This window comes from Trichechus manatus, unplaced genomic scaffold, assembly GCF_000243295.1.
Source record: "Trichechus manatus latirostris isolate Lorelei unplaced genomic scaffold, TriManLat1.0 scaffold00008, whole genome shotgun sequence".
Classification (NCBI taxonomy): domain Eukaryota; kingdom Metazoa; phylum Chordata; class Mammalia; order Sirenia; family Trichechidae; genus Trichechus; species Trichechus manatus.
The window spans coordinates 26,396,685-26,419,434 of NW_004443944.1; the positions used below are offsets into that span (position 1 = coordinate 26,396,685).

Sequence of the window (22,750 nt, forward strand, 5' to 3'; positions counted from 1 at the left end):
CATCAAGAAAGCAGTGCCAGGAGCAGAGTGCGTCCTTTGGACCAGAGTTCCTGTGCTGAGAAGCTCCTAGTCCGGGGGAACACTGATGAGAAGGCCGAGAGAGAGAAAGCCTTCCCCTGGAGCTGACACCTTGAATTTGGACTTTTAGCCTACTTTACTGTAAGGAAATAAACTTCTCTTCGTTAAAACGATCCACTTGTCCACTTGTGGTATTTCTGTTATGGCAGCACTAGATGACTAAGACATGTGTCAAGGCAGGGAAATGAGAAAACAGTAACACTGTGAGGACCTGCAGTAGTTCAGTATGGCTAGAAGCAGGGAAGGAGATAAACAAGGTGGATAACAGCAAGTAAAGCAAGTGGCCAAATGGGCAGGTCTTTTATGTCATGCTAACGAGTCTAGATTTTATCCTGTTGCTGTTGTGTGCCATTAAGTTGATTCCAACTCATAGTGACCCTATATAACAGAGTAGAACTGCCCCACAGGACTCCCAGGCTGAAATCTTTATGAGAGGAGACCATCAGGTCTTTTCTCCTAGGGAGCTGCTGGTGGGTTTGAACTGCCTACCTTTCAGTTAGCAGCCGAGTGCTTAGTCACCGTGCCACCAGGGATCTCTTAGATTGTATCCTAGACCTGTGTTAAGAAGCTTTTGGAGGATTAAGCAGCAGAGTCCTATGATCAGATTAGTATTTTAGAGGCACTTGAGGCAGTTCATCTGTGTCTTCCAAGGAAAGAGGCAAGAATTCCAATAGGGAGTCATTTATAGGAACATTAATATTGCAATCATCTGAGAAAAGAACTAAAGAGGATAGGAGATAGTGGGGAAATGGACAGGGATCGCAGAGATTAAATTCAAGAGGTATTTATGTTTGTAACATATCATCAGATGAACTCTGAAGTAGAGACTGAAAAATTTGCCTTAAGGAGACCAAAACTGATGAACAGAGAAGAATCTATAAAGGGTCTTGAAAAATAAAATGAGTTTGGTAGATTTACAGACAAAGACACTGATAATGTGGGCTGTGGCTCCCTTTTTTTATTTTATTGTGCTCTACAGCACAAATTATTTTCTCATTAAAAAATTTATACACAAATTGTTTTGTGACTGGTTGCAATCGCCACATTGTGTCAGCGTTCTCCCCCTTTGCCTTTACACCTCGGGTTTCCTGCGTCCATTCGTCCAGTTTTCCTGTCCCTTTCTGCCTTCTCGTCTTTGCCTTTGGGCAGGTGTTGTCCATTTGGTCTCATATACTTGATTGAACTAAGAAGCATGTTCCTCACATGTGTTACTGTTTGTTTTATAGGCCTGTCTGATCTTTGGCTGAAAGGAAGACTTCAGGGGTGGCTTCAGTTCTGAGTTAGTAGGGTGTCCAGGGGTCATAGTCTCAGGGGTTCCTCCAGTCTCTGTCAGATCAGTAAGTCTGGTCTTTTTTTGTGAATTTGAATTCTGTTCTACATTTTTCTCCTGCTCTGTCTGGAACCCTCTACTGTGATTCCTGTCAGAGCAGTCAGTGGTGATAGCTGGGTGCCATATAGTTCTTCCAGGCTCAGGCTGGTGGAGGCTGTGGTTCATGTGGTCCGTTAGTCCTTTGGACTAATATTTTCCTTGTGTCTTTGGTTTTTCATTCTCCTTTGCTCTGGACAGGATGTGACCAATAGATGTATTTTAGATGGTGGCTTGCAAGCTTTTAAGACCCCAGATGCTACTCACCAAAGTAGGAAGCAGAACATCTTCTTTATGAACTATGTTATGTCAATTGACCCAGATGTCCCCTGAGACCATGATCCCTAGCCCTCAGCCCCAGTAGCTTAGTCCCTCAAGGTGTTTGGATGTATCTAGGAAGCTTCTACGACTTTGCCTTGGTCAAGCTGTGCTGACTTCTCCTATACTGTGTGTTGTCTTTCGCTTCACCAAAACTACCACTTGTCTACTATCTAGTTAGTGACTCCTCCTCCCCATCCCTCCCCTCCCTTGTAACCATCAAAGATTGTTTTTTTCTGTGTGTAAACCTTTTCTTGGGTTTTTATAATAGTGGTCTAATACAATATTTGTCCTTTTGTGATTGACTTATTTCACTCAGCATAACGCTCTCCAGATTCATCCATGCTGTGAGATGTTTCGCAGAATCATCACTGTTCTTTACTGTTGTGTAGTATGTCCTGTCTCATTTTTTTTAAGATTTCAGGCACATACAAGAGCTATGATACTTCGGCTAGGAGTGTCTGCCCAAGATGGTTTAGAAGGTTATCCTGGTCCAGGTCCTCTGTCCTCCTGGTTACCAGCCCTGACAAAGACAGTTAACAGCTCGCAAAGTTAATTCTAGCTTAGACTGAAACCCCAAGATCTCAACAAGGGAACACCTGCCTTTTCTAGAGTCCTGTCAAATTCTCTGTGTCTTCGTATATGCTATCCCCCGCCCTGGCCCCCGAGCTCTTCTCTTTCTTGTGCACTTGGGGAATTCTTATTGTTGTTATTGTTAGTTGCTGTCCAGTAGACTTCGACTCATGGTGACCCCATGTGTGCAGAGCAGAACTATCCCATAGGGTTGTCAAGGCTGTGACCTTTGGAAGCAGATTGCCAGACTTGTCTTCTGAGGCACCTCTGGGTAGGTTTGAACCGCCAACCTTTTGGCTAGTAGTCAAGCGCTTAACCATTTGTGCCACCCAGGGACTCCTTGGGAAACTCCTAGCCAAAAAAAAAACAAAACCCAAACCCACTGTGGAGGAGTCAATTCCAACTCATAGCAACCCTACAGGACAGAGCAGAACTGCCCCATAGGGTTTTCCAAGGCTGTAAATCTTTACGGAAGCAGACTGCCACATCTTTCTCCCATGTCCCAGGGCTCCTTCCCAGATGATTAGGAAGATTAAAAGTGAGTAGGAATTTCCCAGAGGAGCCCTCGTGGAGCAGTGGTTAAAGTGCTCTGCTGCTAACCAAAAAGCCGACGGCCCAAACCCACTAGCGGCTCTATGGGAGAAAGATGTGGTAGTCTGCTTCCATAAAGACTACAGCCTTGGAAACCCTATGGGGCAGTTCTACTCTGTCCTACAAGGTCACTATGAGACAGAATTGACTCGATGGCAATGGGTTTGCTTGTTTTTAGTTTGAATCATCTAGGGGAAGATTTCCAAGGCTCTCCCAAGTAGACTGGAGGACTCTTTCTTAACTTCTGTGCCTCCAACTGCAACTTGTATCTATCTCCTTTATAATCTTTAAGGTAATGTAATCAATATTTGCATATTGTCTCCCCACTGAAAGGTAAGTGCCTCCAGGGCAGGGCCTGAGGTGGTTCACCTGTGTCTCCCAGGGCCTAACACCGTGCCTGGCATCATTAAGTGTTTGACAAATACCGGATGAATGACTGAAGACTAAAGAACTCAAGGAAGAGGTCAGTTAGGTTACCTTTACGCCACTTTAGAGACAAAGGCTTTCATAGAAACTTCCTAAATTACTCCTAGTTCTAACTCCTTGAGATGAACCTCCTGCATCATCAGGCAGTATCCAGATGTGTGCATCTCTCATTTTAAAACTTAATCCTGAGCTCATTACTTGTGAAATGCCTGGGATTTCTGACAGAGATAAGACATGAAAGGAATAGATATTTCCAGATCTGCTTTTTAAATAAAGGCCATCTCCAAGAGATTTCCAGATATATTAGAAGGAGAGGGGAAGAAGGCCAACATGTTTTAAACACCTACTATATGCCACAACAAATTTATGAAGCAGATATCCCATTTCATAGGTCCCTGCCACTCAAAAGTGTGGTCAGAGGACCAACAGCATCAGTATCACCTGGGAGCTGGTCAGAAAGAGTTTCAGGCCTCAACCCAGATCTACTGAATCAGAATCTGCATTTTAACAAGATCCCCAGGTGTTTCATAGGCAGGATAAACTTTGAGAAGCACTGTAGTCTGCATGTTCTAAAAGGCTGGGCTTTTCTCATTACACTGCTGTTGAAATAGATGCTAAGCTTACGGCTTAGAAAAATACATCTGCTGTTGTGTCCTGTCAAGTCGATTTGAACTCCTTGCGACCCTATATGACAGAGTAGAACTGTCCCATAGGGTTTCCTAGGCTGTAATCTGAGGAGATTGCTAGGTCTTTTTTCCCATGGAGCGGCTGGTGGGTTCAAACTGCTGACCTTTCGGTTAGTAGCCAAGCACTTAACTATTACACCACCAGGGCTCCTAGAAAAATACGTCTAACTTCACATAAAATATATATTAAAAAAAAACAAAAAACAAAAAACCTTTATTATAACATGGTTCATCATCTCAAAAAATATTTCATATTCCACATTACCAAATGTAGAAAAAAGATTTGGTAATAGAGCTTTCCTGCCCTGCCAATATTATAATTTTTCCTACTTTATTTCTAGAAATAGCTAAAGCTACTGGATTGTAGCTTTGGTGATTAAAAGTCATTTAACTCTTTGGTTCTCAGATGTCTCCCAGTGTCAAGAAGCTTTAGGTTCTAGCAGACATAATTTAAGCTGTGTACACAATTGGAGAAAGTATTTAACTTTTTTGAGGCTGTTTCCCCAGTAATAAAACAGACTAATAATAGCCCACATAGAGCTGATGTTAGGGATAATGATATCATGTATAAACTGGAAGCCAGCAAATAATAAATGCTAGACACCAGCACCATCATCATCAATAGTAATCTCAGACTGGCTGACACACCATCAGAAAAAGCAGCCTGTTAACTAGGCTAGCAAGCATTCTTATTCCAGAAGTTTGCTAGCCAGCAGGCATACTTAACAGAGACATGATTTATTAGTAATCAATACATTTAAGAAAGTTGTAGGCATATTTTTTTAGCGATTATCAAAATGATATGCTTAATTTATTTTATGGTAACCCTGCAGCAAATAGGGAACAAATTAACAATCATTTTCTTTCTACTTTGGAGCCAGGGACAAAAAAAAAAAATATGTTACAAAGAAAAAAGTGTAAGGAATATAGGAAGGGAGGGGGGGACTGAATTTAACACACACCACTACCCTATCTTACATGTGCATAGTTTTACAGTACACAAAGCACTTTCTACATACATTATCCAATTCTCACAACACTGTAAAATATTATTTCCTCTATCTTAAACCAACCCAACCAACGCATTGCTGTCAAGTAGATTTCAACTCACAGCGACCCTATAGGACAAAGCAGAACTGCCCCATAGGATTTTCAAGGAGCGGCTGGTAGATTTGAACGGCTGACTTATTGGTAAGCAGCCGAGTTCTTAATCACTGTGCCACCAGGGCTCCTTCTCCATCTTAGAGGTGAGGAAACTGAGGTTCAGAGAGCTCAAATAACTTGCCCAAGTCACAGAGCCTGAGCGTAAGGATTATGGTAGAAATGAAAGTCCAAGTTTTTAGAACCCAGCCCAGGGCTCCTTTCATTCTGCTAGGCTCTCAAGGGATTTAAAGCTACCACTCTCACAGTGAAGTGGGTGAGAGGTTCTCAGCTCCTGAAAACACCCCCAAGACTGGTTCACAAGGTTCTCCAGCACCTTACCCCCTGTGGTGATCTACCCAGCCCAGCACATACATCCTTTATCAGGCCCTCATCTAAAAGGAAAAAGGGCTGCTTCTCTAGATTCTGAAAATAATTTCTGTTTGGGAATCCGTTGTTTGGCTACCTGAAAAGAACTGTTCAACATCTCTCCAACCTCCTTCTTACGCTAATTACAGCTCATCAGCATCTGGACACCCACAAGTAAAATCAATCTGACTAAAAAGCAAGCCAAAGACATTTTCTTACCATAAAAAAACAAAAACAAACCAACAAACAAAAAAACACAAAACAAGTAAGACTGCAGCATGATTAAATACATAGAGCATTTCCCCAGCAACCTGCAGGCTGCTGCATATAAAAATCACGTCCAATATCACAATAGTCCCAGAAGGTGGACACTAACAAAGATCTCACACATGTAATTTTATTCTTTATGAGCAATGAAATGGGTATGAGTTTATTTTCAGCTTATCTCCTTCCACATTACATCGACTGTTATATGCCATCATGTCTAACACAGTCAAATATTCACACATTTAAAAAAATATCCTCTGAAAAGCATCTTCACTTCCCCTTCTTATGCTATAACTAAACGAACTTAGATGTATTAGCCTCAGTCCACACCTCATTTCCTTACCTTCCTGAAGTCCCAGCATATTCACAAGACGCGGAATAAGCCAATATCACCATCCAAGCACAGCTCACCTCTCCAAAGTGCTATTATCTCCATAACTTAATCATTTAACTTCAAATCTATCCTGCCTTAAATATAGTCTAGCTTCCTACTTGTATTAAAAGACCCACCCCTGCCAAAGATGCCCAAGACATGGTAAGTAAAAACCGCAGATTACAAAAGCATATACACCAAGATTCCATTTACACAAAATTATATGTGCACATATACCAGCCTCCCCTCAACAGAGTCTGAATGGATGGTCTCCACGATATTTTTAGTAAATGGGTGGTGGGGTTGGAGGTGATTTTTATTTTCTCTCCACTCCGCCCCCCAATGTCTGAATTAGTTTATTTTATTGACACTGAGAAAAAGCAATACAGCTAATTTTAACAAGCCTTCCCAAAAGACCCACCATGTGAAGAAACTTCTCTTGGCACAAAGATAAAGTAAAAGGATGCTTACCAAAACGTGTGCTCGAAGATTTCTGGCCAGTGGTTCTCTACACTAGCTGAGCAACAGAATCTGGAGCTTTCTAAAAATGTAGATGCTGGGAGTGCCAGTCCTGGATGCCTGAGTCAGACTCTGGAGGTGGGGCCCAGGCATGTGTATTTTGTCAAAGATCTTCAAGAGATATTGGTAGTCAGCAGTGCAAACTACAGATTAATGCCTCATTCTCCAGAGAGGAGTCAACAGTGGGAGAAAACGGGCCAGACTGCTGAGTGAAGTGTTTAATAAAGGCAGGCAATTACAAGGCAGCCACATAGTAATGTTTAGTAAGAGAAACTAAAGGTTGAATCAGTGCTGACCTTTAGGTCTGAGGGGCCATGAGGAAAGAGGAGGCTATCAGTGGCAGATATACCCTAAAGTCTGAAGCCAAAAAGAACTTTAAAGAAGTACGGCTGGGCAAAATTGAGGGATGGAGGTTATTTTGCAGAACTGACTTAGAGGCATAATGACTGATCATTTAAAGAAACTGAATAGGAAAAGACACGAAGCAGCTTACATTAGGCCCACTATAGGTAAGCAACCTTGATTTATGAGTTCAAAACAAGCACTACATGTGATTCAGTTTTTAGAAACCACAGAAAAATCCTAGGTTCCAATCCTAGTAAGGCCATGTACTAGCGGTGTGACCTTGAGAAAATGACTTCTTTATGCCTCAGTATTCTCATTTGTAAAATATGGGTAATAATATATGGCTCATAGGATTATTGTGAGATTTAGGTAAAATGAGATAATATATATAAGCATCTACAGTGGTTAAGAGTTAAGGGTGCTAACCAAAAGGTCAGCAGTTCAAAACCACCAGCTGCTCCTTGGAAACCCTATGGGACAGTTCTACTCTGTCCTATAGGGTCGCTATGAGTCGGGATCGACTCGACGGCAACAGGTAGGTTTTTACCAGATATTCAGAAGAATGTCTCCAAATGGTAACAGAAGGAAGCACATCCCAGTAAGCATTATGTGTTGAGTTTTTTTAAACCAGGGTCCACAGTTAATAAGTATCTAGCCTCTAGGTTATTTTACCACCTAAAAATGCTAGAGAAATAACCTGAAAAGATCTGGCTATTTCACTACTGTTGCTTCTACACTCTTGGTATTTGTTTTACTTCTATAAAGGAGATACACTGCATACTAAACTATTTCTATAAAATTTAATCAAGTTTATAAATGAAAACTAACAGAGTCATATTGACAAAATAATAAATGCACTGGTGGAAAGTTCTATATCCAAAATAAGAATTCAGCTAATGTCATTACTAAAGAGCTAAGTTTTTACCTGGCAAAATGAAAAACGCAAAAAGAAAAACAGGAATGATAAATGTTTCTCCTTCAACCTCCCCACCTAGGCCCTCAATCTCAAAGTTGAATTTATACTACATTAGCTAAAATAGTCAAAATAACTAAAATTAGCCTATACCTATGACATGTAAAAATTTGGAGGCATTCTCTTTTGGTATAACATAATAAAATAACTATAATAACAGCAATAACTACAAACATCTAATGAATAGGTGCCAGACACTGTCCTAAGTGTTATACATACATTTACTCAGTCAGTCCTCACAACAGCTCTGCAGGGACCTTCAAGGTCTGGCTTCTGCCTGATTATCTCATCTCCTGCTCCATGTTCTACTCACCAAGAACTGGTGGCAGACTGGTCTCAGAAGATATTCTTGGGGAGCTTATTAAAAACACAGATTCAGCAACTCTATGGAGACCAGTGAAATGAGCATCTCTGAGAACACGTCCCTGAAACAAAAGCCAGCTGATTCTCATGACAGCAAGGTTGAAGGCTCACTGCAGTCTGTCTTCCCCTTCTGCCCCCTTTAATACATGCTTTCTCCGTTTGACAGTCCTTCACCTGACTAACATCTACCAAAGGCTCAGGAGCCACATTTCTAAGGGGGAGTTATTTCTAACTTCCACTTGTTCTCTCACCATCCAGGTTGGAATAGGAGCTTCTCCTCTGTGCTCCCGCAGTGCCCTGTACTTCTTTCTACCTTCTAACTTTGTAATATAAATGCAGGTGTCTATGTCTTTCTTCCTAGCTGAGCTATGAGCTTTTTCACCTTCCCTGGCACAATGCAGGGGCTAGTGGTTTGTCTAATAAGAATGAATGATGCCTCATCTACCTTTGGGGCATCTATCCATAGAAACAGACTCTCTGCAAGGGCAGTTTGGAATGGGAACTTCAAACTGAAACAGAAGCATCTGGTACATCATTCAAACAGTGATGAATTTTAACAGGGCTAGCATAACCAGGATCATGACTGAAGGTCCAGGTTAACAGGCATGATAAACAGTGCCTGTCCCATTTCTCTGGTACTACTTGTTACAACCCAGTCTGTCCCCATATTGAGTCCTGGAGCAGAGCTGGCCTTCACAACCACAAAAGCAAAGGAGTTTGTATCCTACATGTAAACATAAAAACTGGGAGAAGTAGAGATGACTACTTTTGGAAGGAGGCTGATGTGCAGTTAACTATACTACCATTTATTAAATGTCCACATGCTAGAGACAATGAAGGATACTCATGATCATTATTCTTCACATAACTCTATGAAAAAGGTTTTATCAGTACTATTTATTTATTTATTTTAGTGTCTTTTTTTTTTTTTTAATTGTACTTCAGGTGAAGGCTTACAGAACAAATAGTTTCTCATGAAATAGTAGTACACATATTGTTTTATGACATTGGTTAACAACCCCACAACATGTCAACCCTCTAACTTCTCAACCTTTCTTTTTTTTTGGTGAAAATACACATAGCCAAAGATACACCATTTCAAAAATTTCTACATGCACAGTTCAGTGACATTGACTACGCTCTTCCAATTGTGCTGTTATTCTCACTTAAGATGAAGACTTACAGAACAAAATAGTTTCTCATTTAACAGTTACTACAAATGTTGCCCTAGGACAATGGTTAACAATCTCACAACACATCAACAATATCCTTACTCAACCTTGGGTTCCCTATCACCAGCTTCCTTGTCCCCTTCTGCCTGCTGGCCCTTGTCACTGGACTACTGTATCTCGTTAGTCTCATCTGGTTTTACGGGGCTGTCCACTCCCAGGCTGAACGGTGAACCTCGGAGATAACTTCACCACTGAACTAAAAGGGTGTCTGGGGGCCATACTCTCGGGGTTTCTCCAGTCTCCTTTAGGCCAGTAAATCTGGTCTTTATTTTGTGAGTTAGAATTATGTTCTACATTCTTCTCCAGCTCTGTCCAGAACACTCTGCTGTGATCCTTATCAGGCCTATTTAATTGAAGAAAAATTCAAGTACAGAGAGAAGAAGTAACTTGGCCCAAGGCCACAAACTAGTTTGGGGGCAGAGCTGGGATTTGGAGCCAGGTCTCTCTGCCTCCAAAGACAATCCCTCCTTTTAAGCCTCTGTGCTGCCTCTGGATTACCAACCAGAAGCCCAATGGAGCCACCATGGTGTTGGAAGAAGTTTTAGAAGCTGACCTAGGCTCAAATTCTGCTTATGTCACTCATTTGCTAATGGGTATTTGGTAACTGACAAACTCTGAGACTCATCTGTAAAAAGAAGTAAAAATGCCTGATTCGTAAAGCGTGTACATCAGGAAAGACCTGAATATATTAGTAGATGCCTGTCATGGATTGAATTATGTCCCCCGAAAATATGGGTCAACCTGGCTAGGCTATGATTCCCAGTACTGTGTGGTCGTCCTCCATTTTGTGACCTGATGTAATTATCCTCCATTTTGTGATGTGCTGCAAATCCTAACCTCTATATGTTAATGAGGCAGGATCAGTGTGGGGTGCATCTTGAGTCACAGCCTTACAAGAAGGTGTGATTTAGTCACACCCTTACTCAAGTCATGCCCTTTCTTGAGTCACACCTTTTATCTTACAAGAGATAAAAGGAGAGAGAAGCTAGCAGAGAGGAGAGGGACCTTATCACCACTAAGAAAGAAGAGATGGGAGCGAAGCAGGTCGTTTGCACCTGGTGTCCCTGAGCTGAGGACCTCCTAGACACAGGGTAAGACTGATGCTAAAACACAAGGAGATCTCCAAGGAATGCCAGGCCTACAGACGTTGAAAGGAGACAACGACCTTCCCCCAGAACCAACAGAGCGCGAAAGCCTTCTCCTAGAGCTGGCACCCTGAACTCACACTTCTAGCTTCCTAAACTGTGAGAGAATAAATTTCTGTTTGTTAAGCCATCCACTTGTGGTATTTCTGTTATAGCAGCACTAGATAACTAAGACAATGCCCAATGAATGTTGAGGTGACCATTGGCCTGTTCCCCTGCCTCCACTCCCCAAAAAGAAGAGCAGTTGCCTCTAGGATGGCAAATAGATCCTCTGCTTCACTGTCTCCCTCACCAGCAAACAACTATGCTGTGCTCTACTTGGGAAAGACCTGTGGGTAAATCCCTAAGATGACTTCAACCACTTAGCAAACCCAATTTGCAAAATCATCCCTTCAAGTTGAGGAGAGGAACCTCAAATCCAAACACACATTGTTTACTTCAGCATCCCTACTTTTCTGTCACCTGAGGTCAGGAATGAGACAAACAGCTGAAGGGAGGAAAAGGAATTGATCCAGAAACTGTTCAATTATAAGGTTTTCAAATAGCAACAAAGAAACAACAGCAAGACATTTTCATCCTTGTTTAACATAAAGTGCCTGTTAGAACATGGCTCAATGCCATTCTTAACATTAAATACCATTCCCTCTTCACATTGCTCATTGTTCTGACGAATATAACCATCTCTTTGTGATTTTCAAGCTTGGGGAAAATTAAAAACGGGAAAAACATCTTTGAATTCCCATTTAAGGTGATATGAAAGAAAAGGAGCCCTGGTGGCACAGTGGTGAAGAGCTCAGGCTGCCAACCAAAAGGTCAGCAGTTTGAATCCACCTGCCGCTCCTTGGAAATCCTATGAGGCAGTTCTACTCTGTCCTACAGGGTCGCTATGAGTCAGAATTGACTCAACAGCAATGGGTTTTTTTGGTTTATGGAAGAGAAGTAAGGACTTCAGGGTCCTTGGTATGTCCTCTCTGGCGAAGGTTTTTGTCTTCTTATAGTCCACACAGGACTGGCACGTTTATAAGCCACATCCATGACCAGCGGACTCAGGGAGGGAAAGCATTTCTTCAGGTGGGTGCTTCTAAAATTACTAATACAGTAGAAGGAAGAAGAACACAAGTGAGAAACCCATCCACATCCCAGCCACTAATACTAATGAAGGAGATACTGTGTTTAGCACTTGACCAGTATTATTTCATTTAATCCTCACATGTACCCTTAGGAGATAACATTAAAATATTATCCCAATTTTACAATTGAGGAAATCTAGGCTCAGAGAGGTTAAGCAATGTTCCCAAAGTCACACAGCAGTTAAGTGACAGAACCAGGACTCTAACCTAACTCTTGTCTTGATCCAAAGCTCATGTTCTTCATCGTTCATATCACAATAACTAGCTATCCATGTCTTAGTGGAAACCCTGGTGGTGTAGTGGATAAGAGTTTGGCTGCTAACCAAAAGGCTGGCATTTGACTAAACCATCTGCTCCTTGGAAACTTTATGGGGCAGTCCTACTCAGTCCTATAGGGTCACTATGAGTTGGAATCAACTTGATGGCAAAGGGCTTGGTTTTTTGGTTTTGTCCTCTCTGCTGCTCCCCTCACTGGTATAAAAATGAAATAATATTTATTTTTCAAGGAACATTAAAATGTCATCTCTTTTCTTAAGCCTTTCCAGTATCCCTAGGCTTCCACAACCTTTAGTATAACATGTATTACAGTGTAATGTCTGAGGTCAGTATTAAAATAATGATCCACAATAAACTAACATTTATCAACCTTCCACACTAGGTTAGACCTGCATAAGTCATCTCACTTAATTATAACCCAAGAAGGTAGGTATTAATCTTATTCTTACAGATGAAGAAACAAATATGTACTGAACACTACTATGGGACAGACGCTAAGTGGTCTATAGTAGAACCATAAACAGGTTAGCATGGTAAGAATCCTCTGAATTCCACAATGCTCTTAACTATTGGCATTGTGGAAAGTACACAGTACATAGGTGTTAAATAAATTCATTTATTCACTTAACCAATATTTACTGAGCAGCTACCACGTGCCAATCACTGTGACAGGCACTAGGAATGCCGAACAACAATTAACCAAGTCATTTTCATTCTAATAACTTGTGTAATATGAAAAGATATGTAAGAGTCCCCATCGCCATGATGACTTGCTCTAGGTTGAAGCACCAAGATTATAACTAAATTCTTCTGATCAAGATCTCTTTCAACTATACCAGCAATCCAGAACAGAGAACAGCAAACTAGTTTAAACCCATAAGAGCTAAACACCAATAGCAATGATTTCATGGAACAAGCATGATATTTGTGATCAGAAACTTTGGGTCTGAGTCACAGTTTAGCCACTTACCCCACTGTATGACCTGAAGTCATGACCTCCTCGAGTCTCACAATTTCCCTACCTTCAGAATGAGAAATGACACCGATCTTGTGGGGTGGTTGTAAGGTTTAAATAGGATCAGATGTGCGAAGACATTCACAGATGCTGAATATAGGTAATAACAAATGAACTGATAGGTTGAAATTCCAGTGTCCTTCAATTTAGCCTATATCATCATCTCCCTTCTACCAGGAAGTGTCTCCCTTTCTATGCATTCCTGTTATCTTGTTCCCCTTAACCATCTATAAATTACTTTTTAAAATATGTCTATTTTCCCACCTTCCTTAAACTGTAAATCCACTGAGGGCTGGGAGTGTCACTCTCACCTGGGTGGCTGTGTGCAGAACAGACTCTGAGAGGACAGGGAAGTTGAGAGACTAAAGCAGAGACTTACTAAGGATGGAGTGGCAGTTTAGGAGAGACAGTGAGGGAAGAAGAAGTGGCAATGGAGAGCAATAATTCAAAAGATTTTTATAAGATAAAATTCATAGGAGCTATGATCAATTAAGGAGTCCCTGGGTGGCGCAAATGGCTAAGCACTGACCTACTAACCGAAAGGTTGGTTGGTGGTTCAAACCCACCCAGAGGTGCCTCAAAAGTAAGGCCTGGCAATCTGCTTCCGAAAGGTCACAGCCTTGAAAACCCTATGGAGATTAGTTCTACTCTGCACACACGGGGTCTCCATGAGTCAAGATCGACTTGACAGCAACTAACAACATGAGCAATTAAATGTGGGGAATGTTAGAGTTAAGCATGGTACATTGATTTCTGCCTTGGGTGGCAGGGTGGAGGGTGGTACCCTTTAAGAGATGTGAAAAATAGAAGAGAGTCAGCCAGGGAAGAAGGAATGGGTATGGTTATGAACAAGCTGAGTTTGAGTGTCTGATGGAGTTGTCTGCTGGTTAATTAGCTGTGTTGCATCAACTAGAACTTAGGAGAGAGACCTGGGTTAAAGATGAAGATTTGGGAGTCACCGGAAGACAGACGGAGGATAAAGCTGCAGGGGAGCGGATGAGATCACCTCAGGAAAAGTATATAGTGTGAAAAACAAACTGGGAAAGACATCACCAATTCATGTGAAGTGAACGCTTGAGGGACCGGCAGAGGAAAGAGGTCTGGAGGTGAAAGACTAGGAAAAAGTAGCCTCCTCCAGGACAGGCATTTTATTTTGTTTCCTTGGGGCCTGTCACATAGTAGGTCTTTGTTAAATTTTGAACACAGCAGGAATCCAGTAAAGGTTTGCCCCAAACACTGCCATGTCATAATCATAGTCCATCACGGAGACTTTAAATGTTTCTTTTTCTCTCGGCTAAACGTCTCCCCTTGTTTTCTGACTTCAAGGAAGGTTCTGCCATTTCCCTCTTGTAACCCTGGTGGGTGGTGCAAGAGCTTTGCCCTGCACATCCTCATTTTTAGAGTCCAACAAGCTCAAGGCAACTACAAGTTTCCTGACAGGTAGAGTTCACCAGAATCACTTACAATTCTTTGCAGATGACAGAAAAGTATTCTTTGAAGCACTGACCTGTTATCAACTTCTGTCACTGTTGATAAGGTAAAAATGTGTGCAAATGCCTTCCATGCATACCATGAGCACCTACACACTGCTTGGTAATTCACCCTCCTAAAGCTCCTCTCAGCCTGCAGGGGAACCATGTTAAAACAGCGCAATTAACTAGAACTGCTAAAAACTCAATAACTCACCTACCTAATTAAGCAATACAAGGAAAATTGGACCTATTTTAATAAGAATTTTAAAAGGAGACAAGAAGTAAAGGTCAAATGCCATTTCTGGATCCCAGCTCTTTTCTTCTCTCCTCTTCAGAAGCAGTTAATACCAAGGAGGCAATATATCCTTGTGCTATTCTTTATAAAACCAAGGAGGCAGCCAATCACACTATTGCACCCAAGGGCAAATTATTTCTTTCCAGCCCATCCTCCAAGCCAAGTGCCTCCCTCGATCTATTTCTGAAGGTTTTATTATGCAAACCTGAACGGATTTCAATTACAATTATTCTTTTCCTTCTCCACCCCAACTCACAAAAGACAAACGGAATTACCAGCAGTTCTAGGTTATAAGGGCAGTTTTTGCTTCTTCCCTTGTCTCCAGAGTCACTTAATCTAGAATTTTTCCCATCTCAATCCCTTTTATTGGTTTTGGGAACACAGCTGTTTTTACCCCTATCCCACTCTTGAGCACGCCATGACTCCGGACATTCCCAGCAAGAATGATTTTGCTCATTCTTTCGCAGCTATCAAGGAGCAATTAGACTGCAGGCAAGTAAAACCTATACTCTCCCCACTCCAGCCAAGATATGGGCAATCTCTCTGCCTGGCCTTCCCTGGGAACTGTTAGAAGGATGGTGCGACTAAAACCAGGGTGGGCAGAACTGAAGACAGGTTTGGTAGAGAAAAGAACTAATACTTCTTAACATGCCGATTCTAGTCTCACAACCGCTCTGTGAGGCAGGTTCTGGCCTCATTATCTTACAGATGGGGCAACTAAGGCTCAGAGAGTTTAGGAATTTGCCCAAGATCACACAGTTGATAAGCAGCAGATCCATCTGTACCATACCAGGCTATACTGCTACCGTAGGAGTCTGGGGAAAGTCCTGAGTTGTGATGGGCTGAGACTATGCCAGAGTGAACTTCAAGAGGCTAATCTGGATGTATTCCATGCCCCTGAAGCTTGGCAAGAAAGGGGAAAGAGCAGGGCATAATTATTAGGGCATAATAATTAGGAGGTGAATTACCAAAAGAATCTTCTTATAGGGTGGTCTCACATATAGGGAAGTTCAGGGATCTTAAGGGCAAGATTCTAAAGGGGGTCTCCTGCTATTATCTCCAAATCAATGTGGCAAAGTAAAACTCATGGCTAGCAACCCACTTGCTGTTGCTTCCAAACAACCTGGGTGAGAGACCACTCCAGGTATATTACTGACAACCATCAATCTAAAGTGTGAAGTACTGACTTCAACCTTGCAGGGCTCGGGGAGAGCCCCAAACCCATGTTTGTCCTCATTGCAGCCAATAAACATTTACCACGCGCATCTACCACGTGGTAAGCACAGTGCTAGGTGCTGGAACCCAAAGGTGACAGGCCATTAGTTCCTGCTCTTAGTGAACTCATTATAGTAGGAGAGGCAGACATCGAACAGCTAATCGCCCAAATAGCCATTTAATTACCATAATCTTACAGGCTATAAAGGCAAAGTCCTGGGACCAAGAGTTCTATAATAGGAGGCTCTAGCCTAGTCTGGGGGCTCACAATATTCTTCCCTGAGAAAATGACATCAAAATCTAGGACCTGAAGGATGAGTAGGAGGTAGCCTACTCTAGGTCAGAGAAAAGTGTTGCAGGTAGAGGAAAGAACACAGTGAAAGCTGAGGCAGGAATGAGCTGGGCAGGTATGTACACAGTCCTGGTGGTCTGAGGCTACGGTGCTCTAGCTTAGCATACGGACTGGGTCCATTCAGGTCAGAAGGTCCAGCACATGGAGAGCAAAAGAGAATACAAAGCTTACCCAGAGGACAAGATAGGACAAAGAAATCTTGTACAATGTGCCCTTGCCCTGTTCCGTCTAATTCTTATCCTGCCATTCATGGCCAGAAGGCCAGCTTGCCAGGAGCAACAATAGCCAGCAGGGTTGGGAGGAGGTCCAGGGCTGTGTTTTCCCCACGGACTTCATCTCTGCTCTCTGGATACTGGTGTATTCAGGATGCAGACCTCATGCTCACCAGCTATTACAGTCCAAACATGCCTTCTAGGAATTGTCTTACCAAGCCATTGCCTTCACTAATATAATGGTATCAAATTCCTAATGCGGGTAGTCCAAAGCAAATGTACTATTACTAGCATGCCATCGGGCACATTTTTCAAAAGGAAAACAGCTGCTTGCTGAATCTGTCACTTCTTCTTCTCAGTACCATGCACACAAGGCAAGAGCCTGCTAAGGGCTACTGTCCTTTACGTTTTCTTCAAGTATGCTCAAGATGCAAAATCAAGTCTCTCAATAGAACCTAGCAGCTCAGCTACAGCACAGTCCTTAAGGAGCTTCCGGGATTATAGGACATAGCTTTGACAACTAGGGCTTGTGCCTCAGAACCTTGAAGGCTAGATACCAGAGCTTCTAGTTCACTAGCCTAGTTTCCTCATTTTATAGGCTGGGAAGGAAAATGCAATCCAGAGAAGTTAAGCAAAGGGCCTAAAGTCACACAGCTAGTAGTTGTAGAACCACAGCTTGGCTCCTTTCTCAGCTGATATCCTCCTCTAAAAGAACAAGGATACCCTCATCTACTTCCTAGGTTGTGATGCCTAAAGATGGCACATAATGCAGTATTGCAGGGAATAGGGCTGGCTTTCAGTGAATGGTGACTGTCTCCAAAATTTTATCTCCTAGATCTCCAAGACCATTCCCTTCCTTTTCCTACGGCGCAATTTCGCTGAATTTCCACCGGGGGAGGAAAAAAACCCAGCAGAGGGGTTAACATGTTTACAGCTGGTGTTTGGTCAATATCTGATTTGAGTTGGACTGAACTCTCTACTGGTGGTGCAGCAGTTAAGAGATTGGCTGCTAACCAAAAGGTCGGCAGTTTGAATCCACCAGCTGTTCCTTTGAAACCCTATGGGGCAGTTCTACTCTGTCTTTATGGCCGCTGTGAGTAGGAATTGACTTGATGGCAATGGAGTTGGTTTGGCTTGAACTCTCTACTTGTTCTCAGATCTCTAGTCCACAGTCCCTCATAATGCCAGTTCCTCACCTGGCCCTGCCAGACTTTCTGCTGCCTCTGGACAGTAGATCTGATTAGAGAAAATATCACAGGAGGTGACTACTGAAGACAGGTCACACCACCTTCTCTTTAGCCAATCCTGAACTAGCCACTCAAAAGTGGAAGAAACGAAGTAAGCCAAGTCAATTTGAGAAGAGACAGACAGGAGTCCTCAAACTGTTACCTAGGAAGGTGAGGAGTGCAGCAGATCCCTGTGCTGATTCTACCAACCACTGACAGAACAAACCAAAACAAACAACCCCACCCAAACCACAATGCAAAGATCACTTATGACAAGACAACCAAATTAGTCAGCATGTCCGTTCAGGGTCTCCCCTCTCTACCCCTCCCCACACTTCAAAATAACCACCCAACCATGTAAATTCCTGGTGCAAGTGTCTGTGAGCCTCCAGCAGAACTGTCAATGCTCATAAATTTATTCTGGTCTTCCTGACTGCACTGCAGCCATTTATTGGGGGGTGGGACACAGCAGGCCACTAGACAACAGCAGGAAGAGACTGGCCTAGCAGTAACTACTCTGGTTACAGCGTTGTAATCCATGGCAGCATTTTGCTGGGAGTGTGCACCATCAGGGAGGAGAAACATAAAAAGGGGAACCTGGGCTGTAAATAGTTTATTTTAGCAATTCCTGATGTTGGCTGAATCATACTTTAATACAGAAATACATGAAAGCACCACTCCGGAGGTGACAGATGTTGCCACCTCATTACTCTTTTCAAAAGGGTCTTCCATCAGAGAGACACATCGCTACAAATTACAGTGAAGAAAACAAAATCCTCACACATAGACTTATTAACAGGCCAGAAGGAAATGGAACCACCAAGATTCAAGCAAGCAGAAAACTAGCAAAACAATGGTCACTGGTGCCCTGGGGTCTACGGGCTACTTTTCCACGCGTGGAAAATCAGAAGATAGAAAAGCACTCTCCTTCTCAAGAGTCCACTCCTCAAATGCACATCAGATTTTTTCCAAATAGCTCTCATTTCCCCCATCCTCCTAATGTACCTAAATTCGGCAACTCCTCTAGTAATCTTACCTTCATGTTCCTTCTCAGTGGTCCCCACTTTCTTGATCTTCCTGGGAGATTTCATAAAGAGAGGAAAGATGGTTCGTAAGCCAAGAATGTCAACAAATTTATGGCAATTGTCCGTGCCCTCAGGTCCAATCATGGCATGGTCCAGCACTTTCAGGGCACTGCTCCTGGAGATCTTCTTTTCTCTGTGAACAAGAGATTTCATAGAAGGCATTTCATAGGGGAAAAGTAAAATTACATCTGAAATTATGAGGCAGGCATACTAAAGGGAGGCTTACCCTACCAAATACTTCTTAACCTATTACATAACAGCCAGAAAAGAGAATTAAAATAAATAAATAAATAAAAACCAATGCTACAAAGACACTGTGAAAGTCACTCCTTCTGGTGGGATACAGAACTCAAATTCTAGTAAAAAGATCAGACTTAATGGTCTGACTGAGACTGGAGGAACCACAGAAAGCATAGCCACCAGACTCTCTGTCAACCGAGAACTAAAACAATTCCTGAGGCCAACTCTTCAGACAAAGATTGGACCGGACTATGGGACCTAAAATGATACTCGTGAAGAGTGTACTTCTTAGCACAAGTACATACATAAGACTAAATGGGCAGCTTCTGTCTGGAGGTGAGATGAGAAGGCAGAGAGGGTCAGGAGCTGGTTGAATGGACAAGGGAAATCCAGGGTGGAAAGGAGGAGTGTGCTGTCACAGTACAGGGAGAGCAATTAGGGTCACATAACAATGTATGTATAAATTTTTGTATGAGAAACTAACTTGAATTGTAAACTTTCACTTAAACTACAACAATTAAAAAGAAAAGTCACTCCTTCTGTACTGCTGGGATGTAAATTAATTTAAACTGTCTTAAATTCAAACATTTGTATCAGGAGCTTTAAAAATATTCATGCCATTTGACCCAATGATTCTACCCTTGGGAGTTCTAGTCTTAAAAAAAAAAGGATTCACTGCAGCACTCATTACAATGAAAAGAAAGAAAGAAAAACGACTTAAATATCCAACAATGGGGAAATAGTTACATTATGCTCTATCTACATGGAATATTATACACTCGTTAACAATTAGGAGAGTCTGTAATTGAATGAACAAATTTTTATGGTCAGAATAAGCACAAAAGGCAATATTCAAAATTCCATATGAAGTACTATCTCAATTATGTGAAAAATACGCACTGAAAAGACTGGAAATAGATAAAAATGCAAATATCTTATTTCAAGGGTTTGGGATTCTGGATTTATTATTCCCTTTCTTTTTTAAAAAAAGAACAGTTTTACTGAGATATAGTTCACATACCCTATAATTCACCCATTTAAAGTACACAAATCAATGCGTTTTAGTATATTCACAGATAACCTTATACCCTTTAGCTATCACTCTCCTATCCCCCACACCCCTAGCCTTAAACAACCACTAATCTGATACAGATCTGATGGAGAATATGTATGATTTAACCATATTTTTAGGATGTCAAGAAGCCACTGGTGATGAAGAAACTAAAGATAAAATTAATAGGTGAAGCAAGGTGATTGGTCAGGCAAGGGGAGCCAAGCCTGGTCAAAAAGGCAGTGGTAACATAAACCAAAGCCCTTTATCCAATTTCTCACCTGAAAGTCAAGAAAAAAGAAACAGAAATAATATCTCTTTTGGATAATCTTTTGTAGAGACAACATTATTAAGGAATTATAATACTAGAGTGCTAATGATGACAAAGAATGCTATCCTGGGTCAGGCAAGCCAGCCGTGATTGGTCCCAATGAGTGGCAAAAAGGAGAATAGGTAAGAAGCTTACTGACAGTACCCTTTGGTGCTAGCGTGACCGACCACCCTGGTTTACCCGGGACTGTCCCACTTTCAGCACCGGAAGTCCCATATCTCAAAAAACTCCTCAGTCCCAGGCAAAACAAGATAGTTGGACACGCTACTTTTGTACCAACCTCGAGAGATCAAGTGGACTGTGAATATTTCTACCTTTACTCCCCCTGCCATGAATCAAACAAAATAACCCATACAGCAAAACAAACAAACAAACAACCCAAACTTGTTGCCACTGAAGTCGATTCTAACTCATAGCGATCCTACAGGGCAGAGTAAAACTACCCTATAGAGTTTCCAAGGCTGTAATCATCTTTACAGAAGCACACGGCCACATCTTTCTCTTTCGTGTGGCTGGTGGGTTCAAACTGCCGGCCTTTTGGTTAGCAGCCGAGCACTTAACCACTAAGCCACCAGGGTTGGTTCCTAAAGAACCCATAGATACTCACAAATTCACAAATGATATTTAATCTAACTACTGAGTTTAAAAAAAAAAAAAAAGCCACTGAGCACATGCCTTCATGCAGCAGGCACTAGGCTGGCTATTAGAAACTACAGGCTCCTTTCTTTAAGCGATCCAGGTATAGGTAAATAAAAACAATTTCAAAACCTGAAGCAATGGAAATTAAGTCCAAGGAAATGAGGGGTAGGGATCATTAACTTATCTCAGGAGAACTCAGTGAAGGTGTTAAGTGGAGGGTGACATCTGAACTGAGTCTGAAGAATGAGCACTTGCCAGGCAGGGAAGGGAGAATGATGGTACTGGTGGGGGTAGCTGTGGTGGTGGGTATACAGCACATGCGAAGGTGTGGAGGCTTGTAAGAGTATCCAGCTGGGGGAACTAGAGGTAGTTCTGAATGGCCAGTGGTGAAAGGTGGCCAAGAAAGGTGGGCAGGTACAAGGCTATGACAGGTCCTAGATGTGCTGCCAGGGAGCCTGGGCTCCATCCCAGAGGTGCTGAGAAGCCACTGAGAGATTAAGCAAGGGAGAACACTAGTTGGGTATATTTTAGAAGGCTTAATCTGGCAGCAGTATGAACGGACTGGAGGGACAGAGCTTGAGGGCAGAAAGGACAGTTAGGAGACTATGGCAACAGTGCAAGTGGGAAATGACAGAGGGTTCTGACTGTGACAGTGGTATGAAAAAGGCATATTTGACAGACCTGTGAAATCTTCAGTATCAGGTGTAGGGTATGCAAGATTTCAAAATCAGCAGGAAAAAGTTTTTTTGCATCAAGATGAAATTCAAACTAGGAAACTAGACAAATGTATCTGTTTTCACTGCAGCTGGACTTTAGCATCATACTTTACAAGTTTGAATACACAAAGGTTATGACTAGGGCAGATAATCATGTGAGCAGAAATTAGGAAACCGAAAGACAATATCCTTACGGTTTAGTCACTCAGGAAAAGGCCTCTTGAAATGAATGACGGTCATAACACAGGGCACCTTCAGTTACCATTCAGCATACATTCAAGCTATTTCACAAATAACACAGAATTGTTTGAAATACTAAAGGTAAAGGACCCTAGTTTAGCCAAGTCTCTTTTTTTCCTGCCTAAGCAAATTCAACAAACAAAAGATTTTAAAAGTAAAATCCTTCAGGTAGGCAGTGTAAGGCACGTTTAAAAGGGGCAGTAATTGCATATTGATCACCATTTAGGCAAGCTGCATGGAGGTGAACTTTGGAGTATTCACTGGGCTTAAGTTCAAGCTTTCAGCAATCAATAGCTGTTTGGGCTGACATTCGTGGGTTGACTTTATTTGAAATATTTATTCTACTGGAGGACAAGTAGTTTATCTTAGTCTTGTCTGGGTTCATCAAGTTGTCGATCATGCCAGGACCAATGTGAACCCTAGCTTGTATAAAACTGGGTGGTTGTGGGAAATGACTGAGAGTCATTTACTGCTCCCTATTCTGCTAAACT

General features: G+C 42.1%; 1 protein-coding gene across 2 annotated transcripts in view; it reads right to left on the bottom strand.

Annotated features, from left to right (window-relative positions):
- Positions 1 to 22,750, bottom strand: part of CTNNBL1 (catenin beta like 1) — a 185,394-nt gene that overhangs the window by 52,862 nt on the left and 109,782 nt on the right. For both annotated transcript variants that reach the window (XM_004370355.2, XM_023724756.1), the window contains exon 11: positions 18,994 to 19,175. In XM_004370355.2, the coding sequence (XP_004370412.1) occupies positions 18,994 to 19,175 (182 nt within the window). The remainder of the gene's footprint in view (positions 1 to 18,993; positions 19,176 to 22,750) is intronic.